General features: G+C 48.6%; 1 protein-coding gene across 1 annotated transcript in view; it reads right to left on the reverse strand.

Moving 5' to 3' along the window:
- The window catches only part of LOC143296629 (uncharacterized), a 141,329-nt gene that overhangs the window by 103,328 nt on the left and 12,320 nt on the right, over positions 1-25,681 (reverse strand). The window contains exon 2 of the mRNA XM_076608659.1: positions 24,009-24,128. Coding sequence (XP_076464774.1) covers positions 24,009-24,128 — 120 coding nt within the window. The remainder of the gene's footprint in view (positions 1-24,008; positions 24,129-25,681) is intronic.

Here is a 25,681-nt window from a genome sequence, read left to right on the forward strand (position 1 = left end):
ACTGCTACAAGGCTAAAAAAAAACAACCAATTAAAACGAGTCACTTCTTCAAACTTTCCACTCCAAAGTTTAAAAAAAACTTCCATAGTTTAAAACCTTCAAATCTGGTTAAAAAGGTTCACTTCTTTTAAGAAGTCCATCAGCGCCCACGGAGGGACATCACGAAACAAAGTCTTCAAAGAAACCGCCGTGTAATGTCTGCGTCTAACGTCATGCAGATCCCAACAGTCAAGGAGCACGTGTTTCACGGTGAGAGGCTAGTCACAGGGAACGCATCGAGGGGCCTCCTCCCCCCTTCAACAAGTAAGAATGAGTAAAAAAAGTGTGGCCCCGTACGCAGCTGCACAGCACAGATTCCTCCTTTCTGTTCTTCACCCCGAAGGGTGTGTCTCCCCCCCTCCCCGGGCGGTCTGGAAAAAAGGGGTTGAAATGGGGGTTTTAAAATTTTTTTGCCAAAATTTTTAACGTTTAAATATTGGGCCTTCCCTTCATTGGCTGATATTTCCAAGGTTTTGGACAATTTTTCTTTTCACGTTCCCTGGCCCCATCCCCCCCTTTCGTTAAACCAAAAATCCCAAAATTCCGGGGAACCCCGGCCAACACCCAAACCCCGTATCCCTTTTTTCGTTGCGAGGGGTTTAAAAATTTTTATAAAAAATTTCCCGCAGTTTTGGGGTGAGTGATATTCCTGCAGGGGATCGCCCCCCCCCCAGGCGAAAGGGGTCGGGGAAAAAATTTATTTTTTCCTTCTGTTTTGGGAAAAAAAACCATTTTTTAACCCCCAGGACCATGCGGGCAGTTTCCCCCGTTTTTATACCGGGGCGTCAGGGCAGGTGTGTTCCCTTTTAGGGGCCGGGCAGGGGAAAGGGGGGAAAAAGAACGCAAAAGCCGGGGACTCCGTCCTCGGGCTTGGGAAACCTCGTGAAATTTCCTTGAAAAGGGGGGGAAATTTTTGGCCCCCAGTTTTCCCAAAATAGGGTTTTGACCAAAAGAAAATGGTTTGGTTTCCCTTTCGGGAAAAGGGCCCGGTTTGAAAGGGCCCAGGTTTTGTAAAGGTCCAGGGGGCTGTCAGGGAAAAATTTTAAAAAATCTGAGATGGGACTGACATCCAGATCGGGATTTTTTCCCAAATCGGCTGAAAGGGGGAGTCCCAGAGGGGGTATGCAGTTTTTGGGGTTTTCTGTAAAATTTTTTTTTTCGAAAGGTTGTTGAATTTTCCAAAGTAAAACGGGTTTTTAGGTCCCAAAACAATTTTAAATAAAAATTCAGGGTTTACTTCATTTTTCGGTTTTTGGGAAAAAGGGGTTTCCCCCGCCTCTGCGTACTTTGGGGTGCCTCAGGGGTGGTGGGGGAAAGCCCTAACTGAAAAAAACCCTTTGGTTACGGGGCCCATTTTTTTGGAAGGGCCCGGGCCCACCCCCTTACAACAAATTCCATAAAACCATTTTTAAACCACCTGGGCTCTGTAGAGGCAAGAGAGCCTCTTATTTGCACCCCCAAAATTTCCGTTGGCCAAAACTCCGGGTTTAGGGTTTAGGGGGGTTTTAGGCCCAAAATATTTTTACTGTTTAAAGGGGGCTGAGAAAATTTAGCTTCTGACGAATTACCCCCTAGAAAACTGGCTTCCTTGACCCCCCGGGATGGGGGAGGGCCCCGGATTTCCCGGGCCCTGTAGAATTTGGCGAAAATTATGGGAAAATGGAAAGCATTCAGTTTTGGAGGACAAAATGTAACCAAATTTTCCTCTGCCCAACATGGATTTTTTTTGAAGCAGAGGGGGAAGCCAAATCCTGGGTTGGGGGAAATTTCTGCCGGTTTTCATAAAAAGCCCAAAAACACCACGAACACGAGCTGTCCGATTCCCCTTTTTGAAAAGGATTGAACGTGTCAATTTTAAATTTTTATGCGGGAAAAAGAGCCCCCCCCCCCCCCCCCGACAAGCTCCCCCGCGGGAAAACCCAGCCGGTTTTTCCCCCTGAATTTTCGACAGGGGGTGCCGACTCTCACCTGAATTGTCTGTCTTGTAAAAAATTGTGGATAAACTGAGGCAGGTGTCCCTCAGAAGCCGAGCTTGTGCAAGTCGGAAAAGAATACCAAATTTCCACGTGGTATCGTAAGCTTTCTCCAGGTCAAAAATATGGCCACCACATGTTGTTTGTTGACCGAAAGCATTTCTTAACGTGGTTTCCAGACGAACCAGATGGTCAACGGTAGAGCGATGCTTGCGGAAACCGCATTGTTCCTTCGCCAGAAGGCCGTCGGTCTCTAGTTTCCACATCAGTCTACCGTTGACCATCTTCTCCATCAGTTTGCAGACGCAGCTGGTCAGTGCAATTGGGCGGTAGTTGGAGGGGTTCGAGGGTCTTTTCCTGGTTTCGGCAGTGTGATTATGAGGGCTTTCCGCCAGGAGGGTGGAAAGAAACCTGTGACCCAGATGTGGTTATAAACTTAAGCAGGTGTCCAGACAGGTTTGGGGAAGGTGCTTTAGGAGTTTATAATGGACTTCGTCCATTCCTGGACAGGAATCCGTACAGGTCTGAAGGGCAGATTTAAGTTCGTTCATTGTGAAAGGAAGGTTGTAATTCTCTGTGTTGTCGGAAAAGAAGTTACATGGTGTTTTTTCTGACAGGTTTTTGGTTTTAAGAAAGCGAGCAGATTTGTTAGCAGATCTCGAGTTCTGTTCTATTGTGGAGGCAAGCAAATTGGCAACTGCTTTCTTCTCTGTGACCAGAGCGTCTGAAAGTTTAAGATGGTGGAAGGTCGGGCATGCGTTTTTGCCCTTAATTCTTTTTAAAACCCTCCACACTTTCTTCTTGGGTGTGTTGGAGGTTAAGGAAGAGCAGAAATCTCTCCAAGACTTCCTCTGGCTCTTTTTAAAAACATACCTGGCTTTCGCCCTCAGCTGTTGATGGGTTCGAACGCTATCGGACTCTTCCGAGACTTGCGGGCCTCCCGACATTCCGCGTTGAACCAGGGCGTTCTAGGGACCTGAGGCTTGGAGGTAGACGATGGGACTGCTGCTTTGGCGCAATCTAAAACGATCCGAGTCAGAGCGTCAGCAGGGTCCTTGCTTTTCAATACTGTTTCTTCCTGCAGCTCCGCTCTTATCTTGGTGGTAAAAAAACTCCAGTCTGCTTTGTCGTAGTACAGGCGGTCAGGCAGAGAGTCACCTTCTCCATCTGTGGGGCGGAGGACGACAGGAAAGTGGTCACTCCCGTGCAGATCGTCGTGCCACTTTCCACTCGTAGTCCAGGACCAATGATGGATCGCAGACAGACAGATCTAAAACACGAGAGCTTTCCAGAGGACAGATGCAGGTAAGTGGGGAGACTTGTCGTTAAGACAGCACAAGTCCATGTCAGAGAGAAGGTTTTCTAAGAGAAGACCTCGGGCTGATGTCATCTCACTTCCCCAGAGCGGGGAGTGTCCGTTGAAGTCGCCCAACAGTAAAAAACGGACGTGGGAGCTGGTCGACCAGGTTCATGAGGTCCTGCCTCAGAACACGGACGGAAGGGGGAAGGTAGAGAGAGCAGACAGTGATGGTTTTCTCGAGCGTGACTCTGACTGCCACCGCCTGTAAGGGGTGCCTTAAAAAAACTGTACTGTATAAAAGGGACTTTCGAATAAAAAGAGCGACACCTCCCGTCAACCCCTCTTGCTTCGGTTTGAGCGGGTTTAAAAACGGAGTTAAAACCAGAGAGAGATAAAACCTTGCCATCTCTTTGCAGAGTCTCCTGCAGTGCCAGCACTGAAGGTTTCAAAAGCACGACAAAGCAGCTGGAGTTCCTGGAAGTTGGCATAGAATCCCCGGATATTCCAGTGAATCACTGCCATTAAAAAGGTTTTTTTAAAAAAAAATAAAGCAGCAGCCTATTCCATCGCTACCCCCTGCTCCTCCACTTGCGGTGGCTCAAGGTCCGCCAGGATGGAATATTTGTTCTTTGACATAAATTTTTCGGGTTCCGACCGGGTCGGAATATCCACCACCTCGGCCCCTCCCGATCCCGCCGTGGCCGCAGCCCTCCCCTCCTTGAGTTTTGGAGGTGCGGGGGGCTTCCGGCCACTTCCGCCAGCCCGAGGGCCAGGCAGACGAGAGGCGGGGCGAGGGGGGCCGGGGGGTGGGGTGGGGCGGGAGGCGGACAACATGCCTCCGCCCGAGGCTTTTCTCTCCCGCCCAGCAGCCCCTGAGGACTGCCGCGCAGGATGGGAAGGGGTGGACACAGCGCCTCCACCCAAGGCCAACGGTTCCGACGAGGCGGTTAAGTCGTCCGTCTGCGTTCCTGTGGACGTCGTCTGGACTGCGACGTCCACCGTCCCGGATCTGACGACAGAGGCATACGACGTCCTAGGCGACGCGGCCTCCACCTGTTTCCTTGCCTCAAAGAAGGAAATTTTCTGTTCTGTCTTGACTTTCTGAATTTGTTTTTCTTTCTTCCAGGCGGGGCAGTCCTTCGATGAGGACGGGTGGCCACCTCCGCAGTTCGCACACAGGGCTGCACTGACGCAATCGCCCTGGTGCGCCGCCTTCGAACAGGTGCCACACGCCTCTTCCTCCTTACATCTGTCTCTCACGTGTCCGAATTTCTGACACTTAAAGCATCTCAGAGGGGACGGTACGTACAGGCTGACATTAACTAGCAGGTATCCGACCCGAATGTCCTTGGGGACATCCGGGCAGCAGAAGGTGAGGAAGAAAGTGTTGGTCGGGACTCTGTCCGACCCCTTCCTCACCGTCACCCTGTACACATCGGTCACTCCCTGAGAGGACAGTTCGCTCTTGATCTCGGCCTCAGACACACCTTTCAACTCCGGGCATCTGATGACTCCCTTTGAGCAGTTGAGACCTTTGTGAGGGGAAATCTTCACTGCCCTATCCACGAAAGTGGTCGCCTTGAGAAGGAGCTGTGTCTGTCTTTTGGATTCTGTCTGTACTAAAAACGCTCCGCTCCTCAGCCTCTTGATGGATCTGAGCGATCCTGCCAGACACTGAAAGCCCTTCTGGACAGCGAAGGGGCTGAGAGCCGACAAGGGCTTGTCGTCATCAGCGCCCTCCATCACTAGCCACGATGGCCAAAAACCAGAGGTCTCGACGACCTCCGACTCAGAGTCTGAGTCGTCCGTTCCCTGTCGTCGTCTTTTTCCAAGTTTGGGGGGGTGTATTTGTTTAGGATTCATGTTGAAAGAAAAATGTGAATTCATCCCTCCCTTACCCACCCACCATGGGGTCCAACTTAGGGGCCAGGGTCAAGGGAACACCAGCTTGACCCCTTCCAGGTTTCGGGAGGGATATACAACCAGCAGCCCAGCTCCAACGTGCTCCCCCCCGATCATGCCCAGCTCCCGGGGACAGAGAGCCGAGCACTACGGGGGTTACCTTCGTCAGCCACTAAACTGCCAGTCTTGACCCAGCCCCACGAAGGGGTAGCCGATTGACACACACGGGCCAATGTGTGCCGCCTGTCTTAGGAGAGGTCCGAGCCAAAGGGATGTGTTGAGAGCAGCGTGCTCTCTCAATCCCCAGGATCTCATTCCCCTCCATCACAGGTCGCACCGCACGGCAAACACGGCGGGCCAAAAGAAGGCCGCAGAGAAAAAAAAGAATGTGGAAAAGAAGGCTTGATGGGGAGCTGAGGACAGAAAAGAGGCGGTAAAAAGAAGAACAAAGAATAGCGAAAGGGACAGTGGGTCACGTTTAGTTTGGGCCTCACTCACGACCTGTTCGGCATGGGAAGCCCTATCAGGGGCATCAGTACAAAACCACCACTTATTCAGCCCTAACAGCTACGATGGCTATGTAGGCTGTCAATTAAGACCTGGGACCAGAGCACCAAACCCCAAGAAGCACTGATGCCCCCGCCGACATAGCTCGCTCGATCACTGGCCACTAAGCCTCCCGACCACGACAAGGTAGTGACCCTCCCGGGAGTGGGTCAGGAGAACACCAGCCTGACCCCCTCCAGGTTTCGGGAGGCTGTAGGCCAGTGAACTGGTGGAGTCTTTATGGTATGAGGCCAGATCAAATCAGACCTCAGGTATTTTAAAGGTCCATGGTGGGCTGTCGGGGAACTTGGAGAAGTCTGAGATGCCACCGACATCCAGATCAGCATTTTCTATGTGCGGCTGAATGCGGAGTCCAAGAGGAGGGATGCAGTTTGGGTTGTCTTTAAATTTCTTGTTGAAGGGGTTGTTGAATACAACGTTATAAGCCGGGTTTTGGGGTTCAGAAAACAGTTTCAAGTAATAGTTAAGGGTCAGCTTCAATCTGCGGTTGCAGAGAGGCGGTTTCCCCACTTCTGCATACAGGCTGTGCACAGGGGTGGTGCGGAAAGATATTTTCAGCTGTTTGATATGGCTGAGGAAGTTCAGCTTCTGATCAAAGACAACCCCTAAGAATTTGGCTTCCTTGACCACCGGGATGGTGGATTTTCCCAGACGGATTTCAGGGTCCGGATATAACTGGCGAAAGTTATAAAAATGAATACATTCAGTTTTGGAGGACGAAAAGGTGAAGCCATTCTCCTCTGACCAACACTGGATTTTGTCGACGCAGAGCTGAAGCCGTCGCTGGATGTTGGCGTACGTGCTGCCAGTTGCATACAAGGCGAAATCGTCCACAAACAGCGAGCTGTCCGATCTCTTCTGAACCGACTGGACAATGTCGTTTATTTTGATGCTGAAGAGAGCTGGCGACAGAATGCTCCCTTGCGGAACACCCAGCTCCTGCTCGTGAATGTCGGACAGGGTGGTGCCGCCCCTCACCTGGAATTGTCTGTCTTGCAAGAAGTTGCGGATAAACTGGGGCAGGTGTCCTTGGAAGCCGAGCTTGTGCAGGTCTGAGAGGATTCCAAATTTCCAGGTGGTATCGTAAGCTTTCTCTAAGTCAAAAAATATGGCCACCACATGCTGTTTGTTGACAAAGGCATTCCTTACTGTGGTTTCCAGACGAACCAGATGGTCAACGGTAGATCAATGCTTGCGGAAACCACACTGTTCTTTCGCCAGAAGGCTGTCGGTCTCTAGTTTCCACATAGTCTACTGTTGACCATCTTCTCCATCAGTTTGCAGATGCAGCTGGTCAGTGCTATTGGGTGGTAGTTGGAGGGGTTCGAGGGGTCTTTTCCCGGTTTTGACACAGGGATTATGAGGGCTTTCAATGGAGAGGAAGGCGGTTACAGCAATGCACTGTGGAGTGCAGAGAGCAAGATGAGACACCGAAAGGATATCTTGGTCATCCACTGCATCCGTGCTCATCCTCCAGTCGTCTCGACTTAGTCTTGCCACTGGAAATAGGTGGACCCGGACGAGAGAGTGAGGTCGACGTTGCGCAACTCCTCTTCACTTTAAACAAACTCATCGCGCAAGTCATCAGTCATCCAAAATGACCTTTCATCCTTCATCACTTCATCACCCCCAAGTCCTGTGGCGACAGGCGAGCGACAAAACGACAGGTGTGGGTACACTGGCAGTCGCAGCCGCAGACCTGCACGCAGGCGGCTCAGGCCATAGGGTCGTTCTTCGTCGACAGGAGCAGCGATGGAGCTCGGCAGCCATCTGAGCGTCTGAGCAGCCCTCTTTAGGAATGCACTGCTCACCTCCCTGGCATGAGGAAGGGGCTAGAAAAGGTGCCCTAAAAATTGCCTGCTCCATATCACCCTGGTCAGCATACCGCGGTTGGCGGGGACCCTACATCAGCGGTCGAAACAAAAAGAAAGAAAAGAAAAAAACAAGGATCGTTCCTCTCACCATTGGTGCTTGGAACATAAGGACTCTCCTGGACAGAGATAACGCGGACAGACCCCAAAGGAGAACGGCACTAGTTGCATCCGAACTCGCCAGATACAACACTGACATCGCAGCCTTGAGTGAGACTCGGCTTGCAGGCGAAGGCGAGCTCTGTGAACGGGGATCTGGTTACACCTTCTTCTGGAGTGGACGAGGAAGCGAAGAGCGACGTGAGGCTGGCGTTGGTTTTGCAGTAAAAACAGCACTTGTCAGCAAGCTAGCTGGAATCCCAAAGGGAGTCAACGATAGGCTTATGACCATGAAACTCCCACTGGCATCTGGCCAGAAGCACCTCACCATTGTCAGTGCCTACGCCCCAACCATGACCAACCCGGATGAAGTGAAGGCGAAGTTCTACGAGGACCTTCACTCTGTCATTGCTGCTATCCCTAAAGCAGACAAGCTCATCATTCTTGGGGACTTCAATGCTAGAGTTGGCTCTGACTACATCTCCTGGGATGGAGTGATTGGAAAGCACGGTGTGGGCCACTGCAACCCAAATGGATTGCTTTTGCTTCAGACTTGTGCAGGGCACGAACTGCTAATAACCAACACAGTTTTCTGCCTCCCTACCCGTAACAGGACGTCATGGATGCACCCTCGCTCAAAGCATTGGCATCTCATCGATTACGTCATCATCAGGAAAAGGGATAGGCAAGATGTACGTGTAACAAAGACCATGTGCGGCGCCGAGTGTTGGACAGACCATCGCCTTGTAGTCTCGAAGCTGAATATTCGAATCCAGCCCAAGAGACGCCCCCAACGCCAGAAGGCTCCAAAACGGCTCAACATCGCTAAGCTGAATAACATCACCATCAAACAGTCCTTTGTGGAGCTGCTGGAAGATCGTCTGGAATCTGCCTCTCTGGACAGCCAGAATGTGGAGTCTGACTGGAGGACCCTGCGTGAGCTGATCTATAGTACAGCTTCAGAGACCCTGGGACCCATGACCAGAAAGCACAAAGACTGGTTTCATGAAAACTGTGATGAAATCAAGCAGCTTCTGGATGAGAAACGCCGTCTGCATCAAGCCTACCTGAGCAACCCAAAGTCCACATCAAAAAAGGATGCGTACGATGCCATCCGCAGGACTGTTCAGCAAAAGTTACGCCAGATGCAGGATAAGTGGCTGAGTGACAAAGCTGATGAGATCCAGGGATATGCTGACAGGCACGATATGAAGAGGTTCTATGATGCCTTAAAAGAAGTCTACGGCCCCACATCCTCAGGATCATCCCCCCTCCTCAGTGCAGATGGGAATACCTTGATCACTGAGAAGGAGAAAATTCTCGAACGCTGGGCTGAGCACTTCAACAGTGTCTTAAATCGCCCTTCCTCCATAAATGATGAAGCCATAGACCGTCTCCCACAAGTCCCCATCAACGAAGCACTGGACGATCCGCCAACACTTCTTGAGACCCAGAAAGCAATCCGTCTGCTATCCAGTGGCAAAGCACCTGGCTCAGACTCCATACCAGCAGAGGTCTACAAGGATGGAGGCACTGTGCTGACTGAGAAGCTCCATCAGCTGTACTCACTCATGTGGAAAGAAGAGACGATCCCCCAGGATTTCAAAGATGCATCTATCATTCACTTGTACAAGCGAAAGGGGAACCGGCAAGCCTGTGATAACCATCGGGGCATTTCCTTGCTCTCCATCACAGGCAAGATACTTGCCTGGATCCTACTAAACCGCCTCACAGCACACCTTGACCAAGGTCATTTGCCTGAGAGCCAATGTGGATTCCGGAAAGAGCGCGGAACCACCGACATGGTGTTTGCTGCAAGGCAGCTGCAAGAGAAATGTCAGGAGCAAAATGCTGATCTGTTCTCCACCTATGTCGACCTCACTAAGGCCTTCGACACCGTGAGTAGAGAGGGACTGTGGAAGATCATGGCCAAGTACGGATGCCCTCGGAAATTTATTTCCTTGGTCAGCCAATTCCATGAAGGCATGCAAGCTCGAGTCCAGGACAATGGCGAAACATCTGCTCCTTTTGCCGTCACAAATGGTGTCAAGCAAGGCTGCGTCCTGGCTCCAACGCTGTTCAGCCTCATGTTCTCTGCAATGCTTACTGATGCCTTCAGAGATGGCGATGTTGGAATCGGCCTAAAGTACCGAACAGATGGCAAGCTGTTTAACCTCAGAAGGCTTCAAGCAAAAACGAAGGTCATGACAGACATCATCAGAGACTTTTTGTTTGCTGATGATTGTGCCCTCAACACTGGATCTGAAGCTGACATGCAGCTCAGCGTCGACAAGTTTGCCACTGCCAGCAGGAACTTCGGCCTTATCATCAGCACGAGGAAAACTGAAGTTCTCCATCAGCCAGCCCCAGGGAAACCCTACGTTGAGCCCAACATCACAGTCAACGGTCAGAGACTCAGTGCGGTGGAGCGGTTCACATACTTTGGCAGCACACTGTCACGAAATGCGACCATCGACGATGAAGTGAACGTCAGGATTGCAAGAGCAAGCGCAACTTTTGGTAGACTCAATGCAAATGGCTGGAACAGAAGAGGCATTAGTTTTGAGACCAAGCTAAAGGTCTACAGAGCAGTAGTTCTCCCCACACTACTGTACGCCTGCGAAACTTGGATAGTGTACCAACGACATGCCAAGAAGCTGAACCACTTCCACACAACATGCCTCAGGAAGCTGCTGAACATCAAGTGGCAAGACAGGACCCCAGACACAGAGGTGCTCGCAAAAGCCACCCTTCCCAGCATCTTCACCATCCTGATGCAGTCCCAGCTTCGCTGGGCTGGACACGTGGCGCGCATGCCAGACCATCGGCTGCCCAAAAGGCTCTTCTATGGCGAGCTGCAACAAGGGAAGAGATCGCACGGAGGTCAGAAGAAGCGCTGCAGAGATACTCTGAAAGTCTCTCTTAAAGCGTTTGATATCGACCTTGACTCCTGGGAGGAATCTGCAGTGGACCGTGACAAATGGCGCGCTGCTGTACACAAAGGCGCCAAGTTGTGCGAGGCCAACAGGACTGCTGCAGCTGTTCAGAAGAGGCAGGCCAGAAAGTCACGGGCAAACAAGCTCCCTGACAATGATATGCCTGTCTTTGTCTGCCCCAACTGTCAGCGAACATTTCGTGCGCAGATTGGACTATTCAGCCATCTGCGCATTCACAGATAGATTCATGAGCATCCTCCCCCCCACCCCACCACCACCCTCCCCCCATCCCCCAGCTGGATGACAACGATGGTCATCATCGATCTCGATGGACACACCACTTGCATGAGGGCTTTACGCCAGGAGGGTGGAGAAAAGCCTGTGATCCAGATGTGGTTGTAAACTTTGAGCAGGGTGTCCAGACAGGTTTCGGGAAGATGTTTTAATAGTTTATAATGAACCTTGTCCATTCCTGGAGAGGAATCCGTGCAGGTCTGAAGGGCAGATTTTAATTCATTCATAGTGAAAAGAAGGTTGCAGCTCTCTGTGTTGCCAGAAGAGAAGTTGGAGGGCGTTTTTACTTTCAGATTTTTGGTTTTGAGAAACAGCAGATTTTTTGCACAGCACAAACTCCTCCTTTCTGTTCTTCACCCCCGAAGGGAGGGTCTCTTTTAGGTCTGGACGGATCTGGAAGAGCTTGTTGTCCCATCTGGGTGTTCCACTCCTCTTGCCAAAGATCCTTAACATAAGTGTTCACCTTCCGCTTCATGTCTGTGTATGGTACAAAGGATCTGGATAATTCTTTCTTTACAGCGTTCCTGGCCAGCAGGTCTGCCTTTTCGTTACCATGAATGCCAACATGTCCGAGAACCCAGGCCAACACAACCTCGTATCCTTTCTTCGTTGCGAGAGTAAAGGCTTCATAAAATTCCAGCAGTTTGGGATGAGTGATATTCCTTCAGGCGATCGCCTCCAGGGCTGACAAGGAGTCAGAAAAGACCATGAATCTCTTTTGTTTCAAAGAGAGAACCATTTTTACCGCCAGAACCAGTGCCGTCAGTTCTGCAGTGTACACTGATTTGTCAGACAGGATGTGTTCCATTAAGGGCCGGTCAGGAAAGGCGGGACAGAACGCAGATGCAGCAACTCCGTCCTCTGACTTGGAACCGTCAGTGAAGATTCTTTGAAAAGTGGGAAATTTGTGGCAGAGTTCCGAAAAGTAAGTTCTGTAGGCCAGAGAACTGGTGGAGTCTTTACGGTATGAGGCCAGATCGAATTGGACCTCAGGTGTTCTAAAGATCCACGGAGGGCTGTCGGGAAACTTGGAGAAATCTGAAATGCCACCGACATCCAGATCGGCATTTTCTATGTGCTGTTGAATGCGGAGTCAAAGAGGAGGGATGCAGTTTGGGTTGTCTTTAAATTTCTTGTCGAAAGGGTTGTTGAATACAGCGTCGTAAGCAGGGTTTGTAGGTTCAGAAAACAGTTTCAGGTAATAATTTAGGGTCAGCTTCAGTCTGCGGTTGGAGAGAGGTGGTTCCCCCGCCTCTGCGTACAGGCTGTGCACAGGGGTGGTGCAGAATGCACCTAAGCTGAAACGGAGCCCTTGGTGGTGCATAGGGTCCAGCAGTTTCAGGTAAGACGGTCTGGCCGAGCTGTATACTACACTTCCGTAATCCAGTTTGGACCGGACCAGAGCTCTGTAGAGGTGCAAGAGAGTTCTCTTATCAGCACTCCAGCCCATGTGTGCTACAACTTGGATGATGTTCAGGGCTTTTTGGCAAGATATTTTCAGCTGTTTGATATGGCTGAGGAAGTTCAGCTTCTGATCAAAGACAACCCCTAAGAATTTGGCTTCCTTGACCGCTGGGATGGTGGATTTTCCCAGACAGATTTCAGGGTCCGGATATAACTGGCAAAAGTTATAAAAATGAATACATTCAGTTTTGGAGGACGAAAAGGTGAAGCCATTCTCCTCTGACCAACACTGGATTTTGTCGACGCAGAGCTGAAGCCGTCGCTGGATGCTGGTGTACGTGCTGCCAGTTGCATACAAGGCGAAATCATCCATGAACAGCGAGCTGTCCGATCCCTTCTGAACGGATTGAACTATGTCATTAATTTTTATGCTGAAAACAGCCGGCGACAGAATGCTCCCTTGTGGGACACCCAGCTCCTGCTCGTGGATGTCGGACAGGGTGGTGCCGACCCTCACCTGGAATTGTCTGTCTTGCAAAAAGTTGTGGATGAACTGAGGCAGGTGTCCTCAGAAGCTGAGCTTGTGCAGGTCCGAGAGGATTCCAAATTTCCAGGTGGTATCGTAAGCTTTCTCCAAGTCAAAAAATATGGCCACCACATGCTGTTTGTTTACAAAGGCATCTCTTACAGTGGTTTCCGGACGAACCAGATGGTCAACGGTAGAGCGATGCTTGTGGAAACCGCACTCTTCTTTCGCCAGAAGGCCGTCGGTCTCTAGTTTCCACATCAGTCTACCGTTGACCATCTTCTCCATCAGTTTGCAGATGCAGCTGGTCAGTTCTATTGGGTGGTAGTTGGAGGGGTTGGAGGGGTCTTTTCCCGGTTTTGGCACTGGGATTATGAGGGCTTTCCACCAGGGGGGTGGAAAAAAGCCTGTGATCCAGATGTGGTTGTAAACTTTGAGCAGGGTGTCCAGACAGGTTTCGGGAAGATGTTTTAAGAGTTTATAATGGACCTCGTCCATTCCTGGACAGGAATCCGTACAGGTCTGAAGGGCAGATTTTAGTTCATTCATAGTGAAAGGAAGGTTGTAGCTCTCTGTGTTGTCGGAAGAGAAGTTGCAAGGTGTTTTTTCTGTCAGGTTTTTGGTTTTGAGAAACCGAGCAGATTTGTTGGCAGATCTCGAGTTCAGTTCGATTGTGGAGGCAAGCAAATTGGCAACAGCTTTCTTCTCTGTGACCAGAGTGTCTGAAAGTTTAAGGTGATGAAAAGTTGGGCAGACGTTTTTGCCCTTAATTTTTTTTAAAACCCTCCACACTTTCTTCTTGGGTGTGTTGGAGGTTAAGGAAGAGCAAAAATCTCTCCATGACTTTCTCTGGCTCTTTTTAAAAACATATCTGGCTTTCACCCTCAGCTGTTGATGGGTTCGAACACTATCGGTCTCCGGTCTCCGAAAGACGCGTCGTTGCGCTCTCTTCTGAGACTTACGGGCCTCCCAACATTCTGCGTTGAACCAGGGCGTTCTTGGCATCTGAGACTTGGAGGTAGACGATGGGACTGCTGCTTTGGCGCAATCTAAAACAATCTGAGTCAGAGTGTCAGCAGGGTCCTTGCTTTTTAATACTGTTTCTTCCTGCAGCTCCGCTCTTAACTTCATGGTAAAAATTCCCCAGTCAGCTTTGTCATAGTTCAGGCGGTCCGGCTGAGAGTCACCTTCCCCATCTGTGGGGTGGAGGACAACAGGAAAGTGGTCACTCCCGTGCAGATCGTCGTGCACTCTCCACTCGTAGTCCAGGACCAACGATGGATCGCAGACCGACAGATCTAAACACGAGAGCTTTCCAGAGGACAGATGAAGGTAAGTGGGTGACTTGTCGTTAAGACAGCACAAGTCCATATCAGAAAGAAGGTTTTCCAAAAGGAGACCTCGGGCTGATGTCATGTCACTTCCCCAGAGCAGGGAGTGGCCATTGAAGTCGCCCAACAGTAGAAACGGTCGTGGGAGCTGGTCGACCAGGTTCATGAGGTCCTGCCTCAGAACACGGACGGAAGGAGGAAGGTACAGAGAGCAGACAGTGATGGTTTTTTCAAGTGTGACTCTGACGGCCACCGCCTGTAAAGGGGTGCTTAAAGGAACTGTACTATATAAAAGAGACTTACGTATAAAAAGAGCGACACCTCCCGTCAATCCCTCTTGCTTCGGTTGAGCGGGTTTAAAAATGGAGTTAAAACCAGTGAGAGATAAAACCTTGCCATCTCTTTGCAGAGTCTCTTGCAGCGCCAGCACTGAAGGTTTCAAGGCACGACAAAGCAGCTGAAGTTCCTGGAAATTGGCGTAGAACCCACGGATGTTCCAGTGGATCACTGCCATTAAAAAGGTTAAAAAAAATAAAGCAGCAGCCTAATCCATCGCTACCCCCTGCTCCTCTGCTTGCGGTGGCTCAAGGTCGGCCAAGATCGCAAATCTATTTATTGAACTTAACTTCTCCGATTCCAACCAAGCCGGAATATCCACCACCTCGGCTCTTCCCGATCCCGCCGAGGCCGCAACCCTCCCCTCCTTGAGTTTTGGAGGTACGGGGGGTTTCTGGCCACTCCCGCCAGCCCAAGGGCCAGGCAGACGAGAAGCGGGACAAGGGGGGCTGGGGGGTGGGGGGGGATGGGAGGCGGACACCGTGCCTCCGCCCGAGGCATTCCGCTCCCGCCCAGCAGCCCCTGAGGACCGCCGTACAGGATGGGAAGGGGTGGACACAGCGCCTCCACCCAAGGCCAACGGTTCTACCGATGTAGGTAAGCTGTCCGTCTGCGTCCCTGTGGACGTCGTCAAGATCGCAACGTCCACCATCCTGGGTCTGATGACAGAGGCATAAGACGCCTTATGCAATGCGGCCTCTACTTGTTTTCGTGCCTCAAAGAAAGAAATTTTCTTCTCCGTCTTCACCTTCTGGATTTCTTTTTCTTTTTTCCAGGCGGGGCAGTCTTTTGATGAGGACGGGTGGCCGCCTCCGCAGTTCGCACAACGAGCTGGACTGATGCATTCGCCCTGGTGCGCCGCCTTTGAACAGGTGCCACACGCCTCTTCAGCGGTCCCGCAGGTGTCCGAATTTCTGGCACTTGAAACATCTTAGAGGGGACGGCACGTACAGGCTTACGTTCACCAGCAGGTATCCGACTCGAATGTCCTTGGTGAGGAAAAATGTGTTGGTCGGGACTCTGTCCGACCCCTTCCTTACTGTCACCCTGTAAACGTCGGTCACTCCCTGAGAGGACAGCTCGCTCTTGATCTCTGCTTCAGACACTCCTCTCAACTCCGGGCAACTGATGACCCCCTTTGAACAGTTCAGTCCTTTGTGAAGGGAAACCCTCACCGCCCTATCCACAAAAGTGGTCACCTTGAGCAGAAGCTGTGTCTGCCTTTTTGACTCTGTCTCCACCAGAAATGCTCCGCTCCTCAGCCTCTTGATAGATTTCAGTGAGCCTGCCAAGACGCTGGAAGCCCTTCTGGATAGCGAAGGGGCTGAGAGCCGACAAGGGCTTGTCGTCATCAGCGCCCTCCACCACAAGCCACGACGGCCAAAATCCAGAGGTCTCACCGACCTCCGAATCAGAGTCTGAGTCGTCAATTCCTGGTCTCCTTCTTTTGCCAAGTTTAGGGGGGTGTATTTGTTTGGAAGTCATGGTTTTAATAATTGTACATTCATCCCTCCCTTACCCACCCACCATGGGGTCCAACTTAGGGGCCAGGGTCAAGGGAACACCAGCTTGACCCCTTCCAGGTTTCGGGAGGAATATACGACTAACAGCTTAGCTCCAATGTGTTCCCCCCCGATCATGCCCAGCTCCCGGGGACAGAGAACCGAGCACTACGGGGGTTATCCTCGCTAGCCTCCAAACTGCCAGTCTTGACCCAGCCCCACGAAGCCGATTGACACACACGGGCCAATGTGTGCCGCCTGTCTTAGGAGAGGTCCGAGCCAAAGGGATGTGTTGAGAGCAGCGTGCTCTCTCAATCCCCAGGATCTCATTCCCCTCCATCACAGGTTGCGCCGCACGGCAAACACGGCGGGCCTGAAGAAGGCCACAGAGAAAAAAGAATGTGGAAAAGAAGGCTTGATGGGGAGCTGAGGACAGAAAAGAGGCGGTAAAAAGAAGAATAGAGAATAGCGAAAGGGACAGTGGGTCACTTTTAGTTTGGGACTCACTCACGACCTGTTCGGCATGGGCAGCCCTATCAGGGGCTTCAGTACAAAAACCACCACTTATTCAGCCTGAACAGCTACAATGGCTACGTAGGCTGTCAATTAAGACCTGGTACTAGAGCAGTAAGCCCCCAAAGCACTTGTGGGGGGGCGGGGAGTGGGGGTGGGGGTTCTACCTAGGCCTTGTAGCAGACAAGCATGGACCTTAGGTGCATCTGCATCAGGTTTGAAAGGAGAAATCACCCTTGGAGGGCGATTGACCCCATGAGACCCTCCTCAAGGGTCCCTGGCACCGGGACCTCCAGCAGGGGAGATGTGGCCCCGTAGGAGTGAGGTCCCATCCAAATTAGGTGTTGGGACTATGGGCCAACTGAGACGTGGACAAGCCAGAGCCACCAGACGCACATGTGCATTGTCGCCTGATGCAAAAGCAAGGGTCCCACCTGCAGTATTCCCTCCCATGGTGGTACAGGTGCCCACAAGGGAGGTGCTGGCAGCTGTAGAGGTAGCCCCGACCCACAAGTGCTCAGTACTTCCACGCTGGGCTGCAATCGAGTCCTGGTGGAGAAAAATACTGGGGGTAAAACGTGCTGGGCTGAGACCTGGGAGGCAGGTCCGCAACTGAGCCCAGGGGTGAAAACACCCTGTCATCTCCAAAGGGGCATCAGAAACTCTTGGCTTCCTTGATTTGATGAGGGTATAGAGGTGCAAGGACCCAAAAGGGAGGTGATGATGAGCATGGATGTTGTCATGTCCGAGAAATACTCAGTCCCTCCACAGGGCTGGACTGAAATCAGGGTAGGGAGAGGGCCTAGCCCTCCGCTGCGCCCAGTATGACCACAGGGCAAACCCCCATTGGGGAATCAACCCATTGGTGCCAGCCAGGTGTTGGGAGAACATCTTCAGCCACGCTTGAGAGTCAGGGAGCCAAGGTCCTCACGTAACACCTCATGAAAAGAAGAGGGGACGCATGCGTGCTGGGAGGCAGTAAGGCTTACTGTTCTCCCGACTACCTAAGGCTGAGGTTGGGGAAAGTGCAAGCTTTCCCCACCTGGGTAGGCTGACCCAGAGGTGCTGTGTCCCGAGTGGGATGCGTTGGTGACTAGAAAGGCTACCCTGACTGACACCAGCTGGGCCACTCCAGGTGATGCGGTGGGCATCCGCAGTAGAGCACCAAATGTGTAGGGTAAGGGGTGCCAGGCTGAATTCAGGGAGGATAGGACCTGGGGTCATCCCTGGCCCTCCCGGCAACACAGAGTGCACCGGTGGCACACCCCTGTACCGGTAGAATGGGGGATCTACCCGTAAGTGCCAACCATCCTGTGAGCCCATCCCCTGGGCTCACTGGCACATGGACTTTTAGGAAGGGGAAAAATAAAGAAAAAACTTGTCCAGGTCGGCGGGAAGTCCAGTAACCTGTCCTGACCTGGGTGTCCCGGGACCGTCTGATACGTGCATGCCTCCCCCAGCAGGGGAGACAGCCCGGATAGCGGGACTGCCTGATACGTGCGTGCCTACCCCAGAAGGGAAAACCCGACAAATAGTGGCTTCACCTGACAAGCAGGTGGGTGCCACATGCCCCGCACCCCCTCCCGTAGGGATACTGGGGTGACGACCTGAGGAGAGCATGAGAGTGTGGCCCTACCAAAGGCCATAGGTGTCCACTCCCACTGAGAGAGGTGGGGGAGGGGACTCGGCATGGGAGGGATGGAGAGAGAGAGAGAGAGAGCAGTGCCACTACTAGAGCCTGTCCATGAACAGACAATAGAGGGCTGAATCACGCCCCATTGTGACATCATGTCTGGCCTATAACATGAGTATAAGATTGGCTGTGAGAGAGAGATAGGAATATATATATATGTATGAATATTATATACATATATATACATATCCACAGGCACAGTAGGGGCACATCCCTAAACAAAACCATCCTCCACTTGGGTTAACTTGGAGTCCCGCCCGAACTCCACTCCCCCACAGTGCCCTTCCTGACTGTTAGGATTTCGAGCTGCTCCACCTCAATGTGTCAACAAAAACACAATGGCCCGATCGCAAACATAAGAACCCATGCATCCCAGGACCTGAGATAGTCTCCTGTGAAAGCACTATCCCAACCTCACCAGTTCAGCAATCGCCAGAATGGTTAGCGATGCTCCGCAATGGGGACAAGTTATTCCCAAGTATTGCAGCGAGTCCATAAGTCAGGAACGGTCAGCAATGACCAAAGGAGAGCAGTGAGCGAGACGAAGTTCACAAAACTAAACACCGAATAAAACGTCACAAACCGACACAAACGATGTAAGATATGTGAATCCCAAGACGAAAATGTCCCAGAAAGCCACAACAAACAACAAACATGCATGAAAATAACATTTCTAATACATAAATGGTTAGCAATGACAGAGCAAATTGATAATGTCACTTATCTGAAAAATGGTGGCCATTGAGAATGATTATTTATCTCTTGCCAGAAACAGCATTTCATTGGCTAGCAGACAGCGGTCTAATGGCAAGATGTCGTATCACTGAGTTGCCACGATAAATTTTGGCCAGGAAGAGCAAACAGGCCTGGTTTGCATCAGTTTGACATGGTACAGTATATGACACCAAAACAGATCCTGTTGACATGCAATAGGCAAGGAAGTCTGGCCCATGTGACTTCTTTGTCCTTGGAGAAGGGACCAAGGCTAGGAGGATGACCATGTCCACAAGCACAGTCCCATCTGTGAGAGCCAGCTGGGGTGGATGGGCCCTGGCCAGAAGGTAAGTCCTGATCCTGGGAATGAGAGGTCACTATCAGTGGGGTGTGGTGGAATCCCAACTGTGACTGGAGATATGCCCTTAGAGAAATGGTGGGAAGCCATAAAACTGAGTAACCCAGAGACTGTTCTGGCATGCGGAAAACTGCCATTGCTACTGCTGGTCCCTATGGGGAGGCCTTTGAGAGGGCACGCTTGTCTGTGATCATGGCAGTCATTGCATGCCAAAGCTGAAAGAGAAAGGTAGAGCAGACCAGCCAGGAATTGCGATCCTCCCACCTGCAGAGTGGGAAGTTGATGACACACTTGATGTACAAGAAGAGAGCAAGGCTGAACCAAGGGAGGTGACTGTGGCAGTTACAAAATGCTGGTACAGAAGCATCCCTATCAATGTTACCAGAAGGCGGCACAGGGGGCGGGAGAAGGGGGTGGGGATTGGGGTGGATGGGGGCGGGGGGTGGACCGGCATCCCCTACGGGCCTGCTGTTGCCACTCTTCAAGTGGGAAGCACCGTAAGCTTGCTCCATTCCATGTGTGCCCCGAAAACTTAACCTGCAGTGTTTGTAGGGAAAACCAGGATGTTTACCTTGCATGGTACTGGCACCGCAATCAAAGAGGTGCAAGCTTGGGGTTTGCCCAAGTCAAGAAAGGAAAGCATCATGGTGACAGCACAAATGTCACAGTGCGCAGCGGCATCCCTTGACTGTGGTACTTAACCCCAAGGCTGTCAAAATGACGAGATCACTCATCGTCGCAAGCATGTACGCTTTGCTGCCACAATGACAAGATAACTCGTCATCGAAATATCCTGACTTTTCCCTGGTTTGCATTCAGATCATTGACAAAAATAGTGGTAGGTTTTGCCTGGGGAATCTTTCTTGATTCTATTCATAGCTAGAAACACCATCTATGTCATGAGGCAGTCCTTTATTTGGACGTTTTGGTTGGGTTACTGTCCCAGTGTTTGCCTGGCTCCTCTCCTCGCTCGTTCAACATAATGTCAGACTGACACTGTGCTCAAGACATGCGATTATGGCAAACTAAATCAACCAAGATTGCTTTCTTTAGCTGATGCTCAGAAAGAATTGAAGTGTAAATTCGAGGGAGAAGACAGTGATGAACATTTATAGGACGATCTGATAGAAAATAAAGGGAGCAATCAAGAGACTGGCCAAGAAACAACTATCAGTGAGTGATGCTGGCTGTACAGATGTTAGCAGACAGAACGTGACCGAATTATTAGCAGGACACAGTGTGAGCGATATTCTTGGCATTCAGCCAACACGGTCTGATGAGAACTAGATAAACCGTGTGAAAGGGGTGAAGAGGAGGGGGGGTGGAGACTGAGGGGGCGTGGCCTCACATCCATATTATCACTTGGAGAAGTCACAATGCATTGTGTATCTATCTCTTAAAAAAAAATATATATATATACTGTGGTTGTTCTAGTATGATTTTGTGTTTGCTGATATCCATTTGTCCAGAAAATATTATCTTTTAGTGCAAATTACCTGACTAATGTTTGTAATGAACAAGTTGAAAATGTGACAAAAAACAAAACACTGATTTCAAAACAAAAGCATGTCACTGAAAATATATAAAATGGGAAAACAGCATGTGTTTTGTATTCTTTATTCATTTACCTTTCAGAAAATATATACTTTTGTGGGTCTTTCTCCAATAACAAAGAGCACAGAATTTTTTGAAAATTTATACCCGTTTTTTGGGAAAAAACCCTGGCAAATAGATTTCACTTAAATCTTATTTTCCTGGCAGCAAAAGGGGCCCCTCGGGCCTGCCACCAACACAAAAGAATGATGATACTTAGGGACAATTTTAGATAATAATCAAGCTTTTGACAGGTATGTTGACTGTTTTCAAAAGAAATGCTAATCTAGAAGTTTAGAAATATCGGCATCAATTATTCTAATCTAGAAGAAATATCAGTATCAATTCCAAGATTCCCCAGAGTTTTTACTACTGCTGATGTAAGCACACCATGTCATTTTTTGCCTTTAATGGAAGTTTGGGAGTGAGGCAAAAGCAAGTTTTAAATGGGATGGATGTATGCAGTTGTATGATAGAGACAAGTCAGTATGCAATAGCTGTATGAGAGACAAGCAGTACAGAAAGCCAGGCAAATAGCAAGTGATAAACACATATTAGCAAAGTATTATGAACAGCTATGATCAGGCAATGCTACAGAACATTTTAAGTGAAGTTCAAAGCTCAGAAGAACTTTTATTCCATACGTATACAATTCAACTTACCTTTAATTTTATTTCTAAAGACCTGTGTGTGTGTGTGTGTGTGTGTGTGTCTGTATCTCTGTGTGTGTATGCGTGCGTGTGTCTGTGTGTGTATGTGCATATTAGTGCATGCTGAAGTACATGCATTATATCTATCTTTAACAGTATCGAGTTAAGAGTGCATCACAATATTCAGAATGAATTCTAACTCACTCTGGACAAAAGGCCCTGATCTTGGCCCTCCTGTTTACAACTTTTCCAGACAAAGAGCCCCAATTGAGGACTTTAGAATTTTTGGAGTGGCACCTAATTTCCATAATGAATTTATGAGCTAAGAATATCTTAACTGATCTTTCCACTCTCCACTGCGACCAATAAATGCAGTGTGTGTTTCTGTGCTCATGAGCAGGTGAGTTATTTTAGCAGTGATGGTTCACATGAACAGTGCCTCATTAACAAACAGTAAAGAGTGGTAACTCTCTCCATTCACAAGGTACACAACTTCAAGTCAATGCTGCTTACACAACTGATTCAGCTATCACACATGTGACACGGGTAAATAAAAGGTACACTGGAACAAACCCAGACACTTCTTCCAAAAAGGAAGCGCCGGGCTTGTCCTAAAACCAATCATATGACGTGTGCACAAAGCAGCAGTAACAGAAGAAACGTGCAAACACAAATTAGCTTTTTATTCAAGACTGACATAGCCTTTTAAGCCTGAATAAGCTACACAGAATACATGGACAATACAAAACAAGGACATGGTTGCCTTTGTGGTATTTTATCTTGAAAATAAGAAACAATGATATACAGAAAATACAGAACAAACACATGGTTGCCTCTGTGGTATTTTGACTTGAAAGTGATAAACAATGAGGCCAGGAGAACAAATGATTAACAAATAATAAAGTGAACAACAGAGTTAACAATCTTTACTATTTGTTAATCATTTGTTCTCCTGGCATCATTGTTTATTATTTTGAACAGTGCATGTCAAATTTGACATCTGACACAAGTTTTGTTTCAGTCACATGTCAGACAACAGAATTAGATGAAGGGGCCTTTCGTGGCTATGTAACATTCTTAATTCAATCTGTTTCAAACTCTTAGAAAATGTGCAAAGCTGCTGGAGCTTTCATCACAAAAATTACACATTTGTATACATTCACAGTGTTCATCAAAAATACCAAAGCATGATAAATATGCTGTCCTTCATGTCAGCTTTAACTGTGTTAATGATGTATACACAAGAACATGCCCAGCCATAATCCCATTTTTCCAAAACAAAGTACAGAAGCCTAATGACAGTCATATATTATGTAACAGCAATCTAGTAAAATCAAGCGTGCAAGTTTCTGACCACGAACACAAAGAGGAAGAAAAACTCCCCATTTTACACCCATTTCTAGTTACCCTTGTCACTGTGCACCTTTACATTCCTCTTTCACCGCCAAGTTTCTATGTGAAAAAAGCACTCCCCAATTTTAAATATTTTAGACTTAATGCTCTCAGTCACATGATTTGGTTCATGTCAGAACAACACAGTGGACTTGCTCACTTCAAACTCGGACAAGGGGACAAAAGTTAGTAAATTTCCGATTGCGCAGGAAAGTTGGCTGCAACTTTCAAGCTATGTTACAATGTGTAAAGTGGTCCTTTTAACATGACCCCTCGATGTTGATTGAAGTTGCCTATAGCGGTGAACTAAGTCAACTAAAGTCACCTTTGGTGGCAGAAGAGTTTTAAAAACAGCTGCATATGAAACATAAACCTGTATTTTTTTCATAATCACTTATCAAATAAGTAACAGAAAAGACTGTGTGTCACAATACATCAAGAATCTTTTGAAAGTTTTATAAACAATGTTTGTAATGTAACCAGTATGTCTAAGAGGATCATCTTATTCTCAAGCAGATCTGAAGTGTTTTCCCCCAAATGCATTAACAAATATGGCTAATATCAACATTGATCCTTTATTGGGTGGTGTTCTGCGTATCTTAAATCAGAACAGACACTACTGAATACTATCTAAGTGACCTACCACTAGTCTCCTCTCATGAGCGGCTTCATCACAACTTAACACCTGTTATCATCAACAGGCACATCAAACTAAGCTAGCAGTAGTCTCCTCTAATGTGTGGCTTCATCATAGTTTATGGCAACCATAAACTGATAGCCCCCTGCACCTGTGGACTTCTGGTGCTGAGAATGCTACAGAAAGAGGACAGGTATATATGATCTGTGTAAGGGGGATTCAGGAGGAGTTATATGAGGTAAAGCCATTGAAATGATACAAAAGATGGGGCAGCAAATAGAAAAAACAAAAACAGGAGAGGTAGTGAGATAATTAAATCAATATTTATCAAAGCATAAGACAGTTTGCTGTGTACTGCCGAATACAGAACTTTCTTACCACTCCACACCATTCGCTGCAGGCCCACCAAGTCTCCAACTCGAGCTGCCACACCTGTTGTTTTGTAGTTCTGTGGATCATCTTCCAACTTTGCCATTGATTCCATTTTTACAGACTTATCTGTTGACAGCAGACACAGTAATAGTGATATAGTCACTAATTACACAAAGGCACCACAAAGAATACTTGAACCCATCTACAATAAGCACTCTTGTCCTCTTCATTTACATACTGGACTATTTCAGTGATACAGATATTTCAAGACAGTACGATCTGAGCTGAAATACCATAAATGTTTGGCAAAGGTGTAACAAAATCAACATCTCCATACATGACACAGATTCATATTAATATCAATGTTTGTGGAATGGTTCTTTCAGGCCAGAAAACAAGGAAAATATTCTTGAAATCTTCTTGTTTGTGCTAATTAATTCAGTTTATGATTTATAAATTTGCTGAGCAAAGAGACAGCCATGAAGGCAGTACACCAGATGAACAACACATCAGCCAGAAATCAGCATAGGAGATCAACATTAATCTTAATGTCAAATGCTGTCAGACAGCCTATCAGCTATATCTTGCTCCCTTTAGCAACATCAGAATTGGGCAGCCTTGTATACAAGGATCCATCAGTGGTACAGTTGTAGCAGTTTTAGTTCTTTTATTTGTATTTGTATTTCTTTTTATCACAACAGATTTCTCTGTGTGAAATTCAGGCTGCTCTCCCCAGGGACAGCACGTCGCTACACTACAGCGCCACCCATTTTTTGGTATTTTTTCCTGCGTGCAGTTTTATTTGTTTTTCCTATTGAAGTGGATTTTTCTACAGAATTTTGCCAGAAACAACCCTTTTGTTGCCGTGGGTTCTTTTATTTGCACTATGTGCATGCTGCATACGGGAGCTCGGTTTATCGTCTCATCCAAATGACCAGCTTCCAGACCACTCAAGGTCTAGTGGAGGGGGAAAAAATATCAGTGGCTGAGCCATGATTCAAACCAGCACGCTCAGATTCTCTCGCTTCCTAGGCGGACGCATTACCTCTAGGCCATCACTCCACATTTTACCTGCAGTATGTTGGTGGCACCCTCAAACATATCAGTCTTTAACAGTTTTCAAGATTGTCATTGAAGCAGTTTTCCTAAAAAGGCAAAGTGTCAGTTAGAATGTTGTTACTCAGAAAAATAAACACAAATGATTTCATATATATATAATATATATAGTTTTTACACCACCATCATAAAAAGATTTGTCCAAATACACTGACGCCTCCTTAAAAAACTGAAGATGATAATGATGATGATATGGATACTTATATAGCGCCTATCCTCGGTCAGAAACCAAGCTCAATGCGCTTAACAAACATGGAAACATTTGCACAACAGCCTGCCTACCTGGGTAGAGCTGACTGACAGCTGCCATTGGGCGTTCACTATTCATTTTCTGTATTATTCAGTCATGTTTCAGTCATGCACACACTCATACAGACATGTAACATTTTATGTGTATGGTCATTTTGTATCATTTATTTACCCTACCATGAAGGCAGCCATACTCCTTTTTCTGGGGTGAGCAAGCTGGAAAACAAACTGAAACCCTCCCCCTTTGAATAGTCATGAACAAATACCCCCAACCACACCAGTCCCTCACTTCAGTCTCCCGTTTCCTTTAACCC

Source organism: Babylonia areolata, chromosome 21 (assembly GCF_041734735.1).
Source record: "Babylonia areolata isolate BAREFJ2019XMU chromosome 21, ASM4173473v1, whole genome shotgun sequence".
Lineage (NCBI taxonomy): Eukaryota > Metazoa > Mollusca > Gastropoda > Neogastropoda > Buccinidae > Babylonia > Babylonia areolata.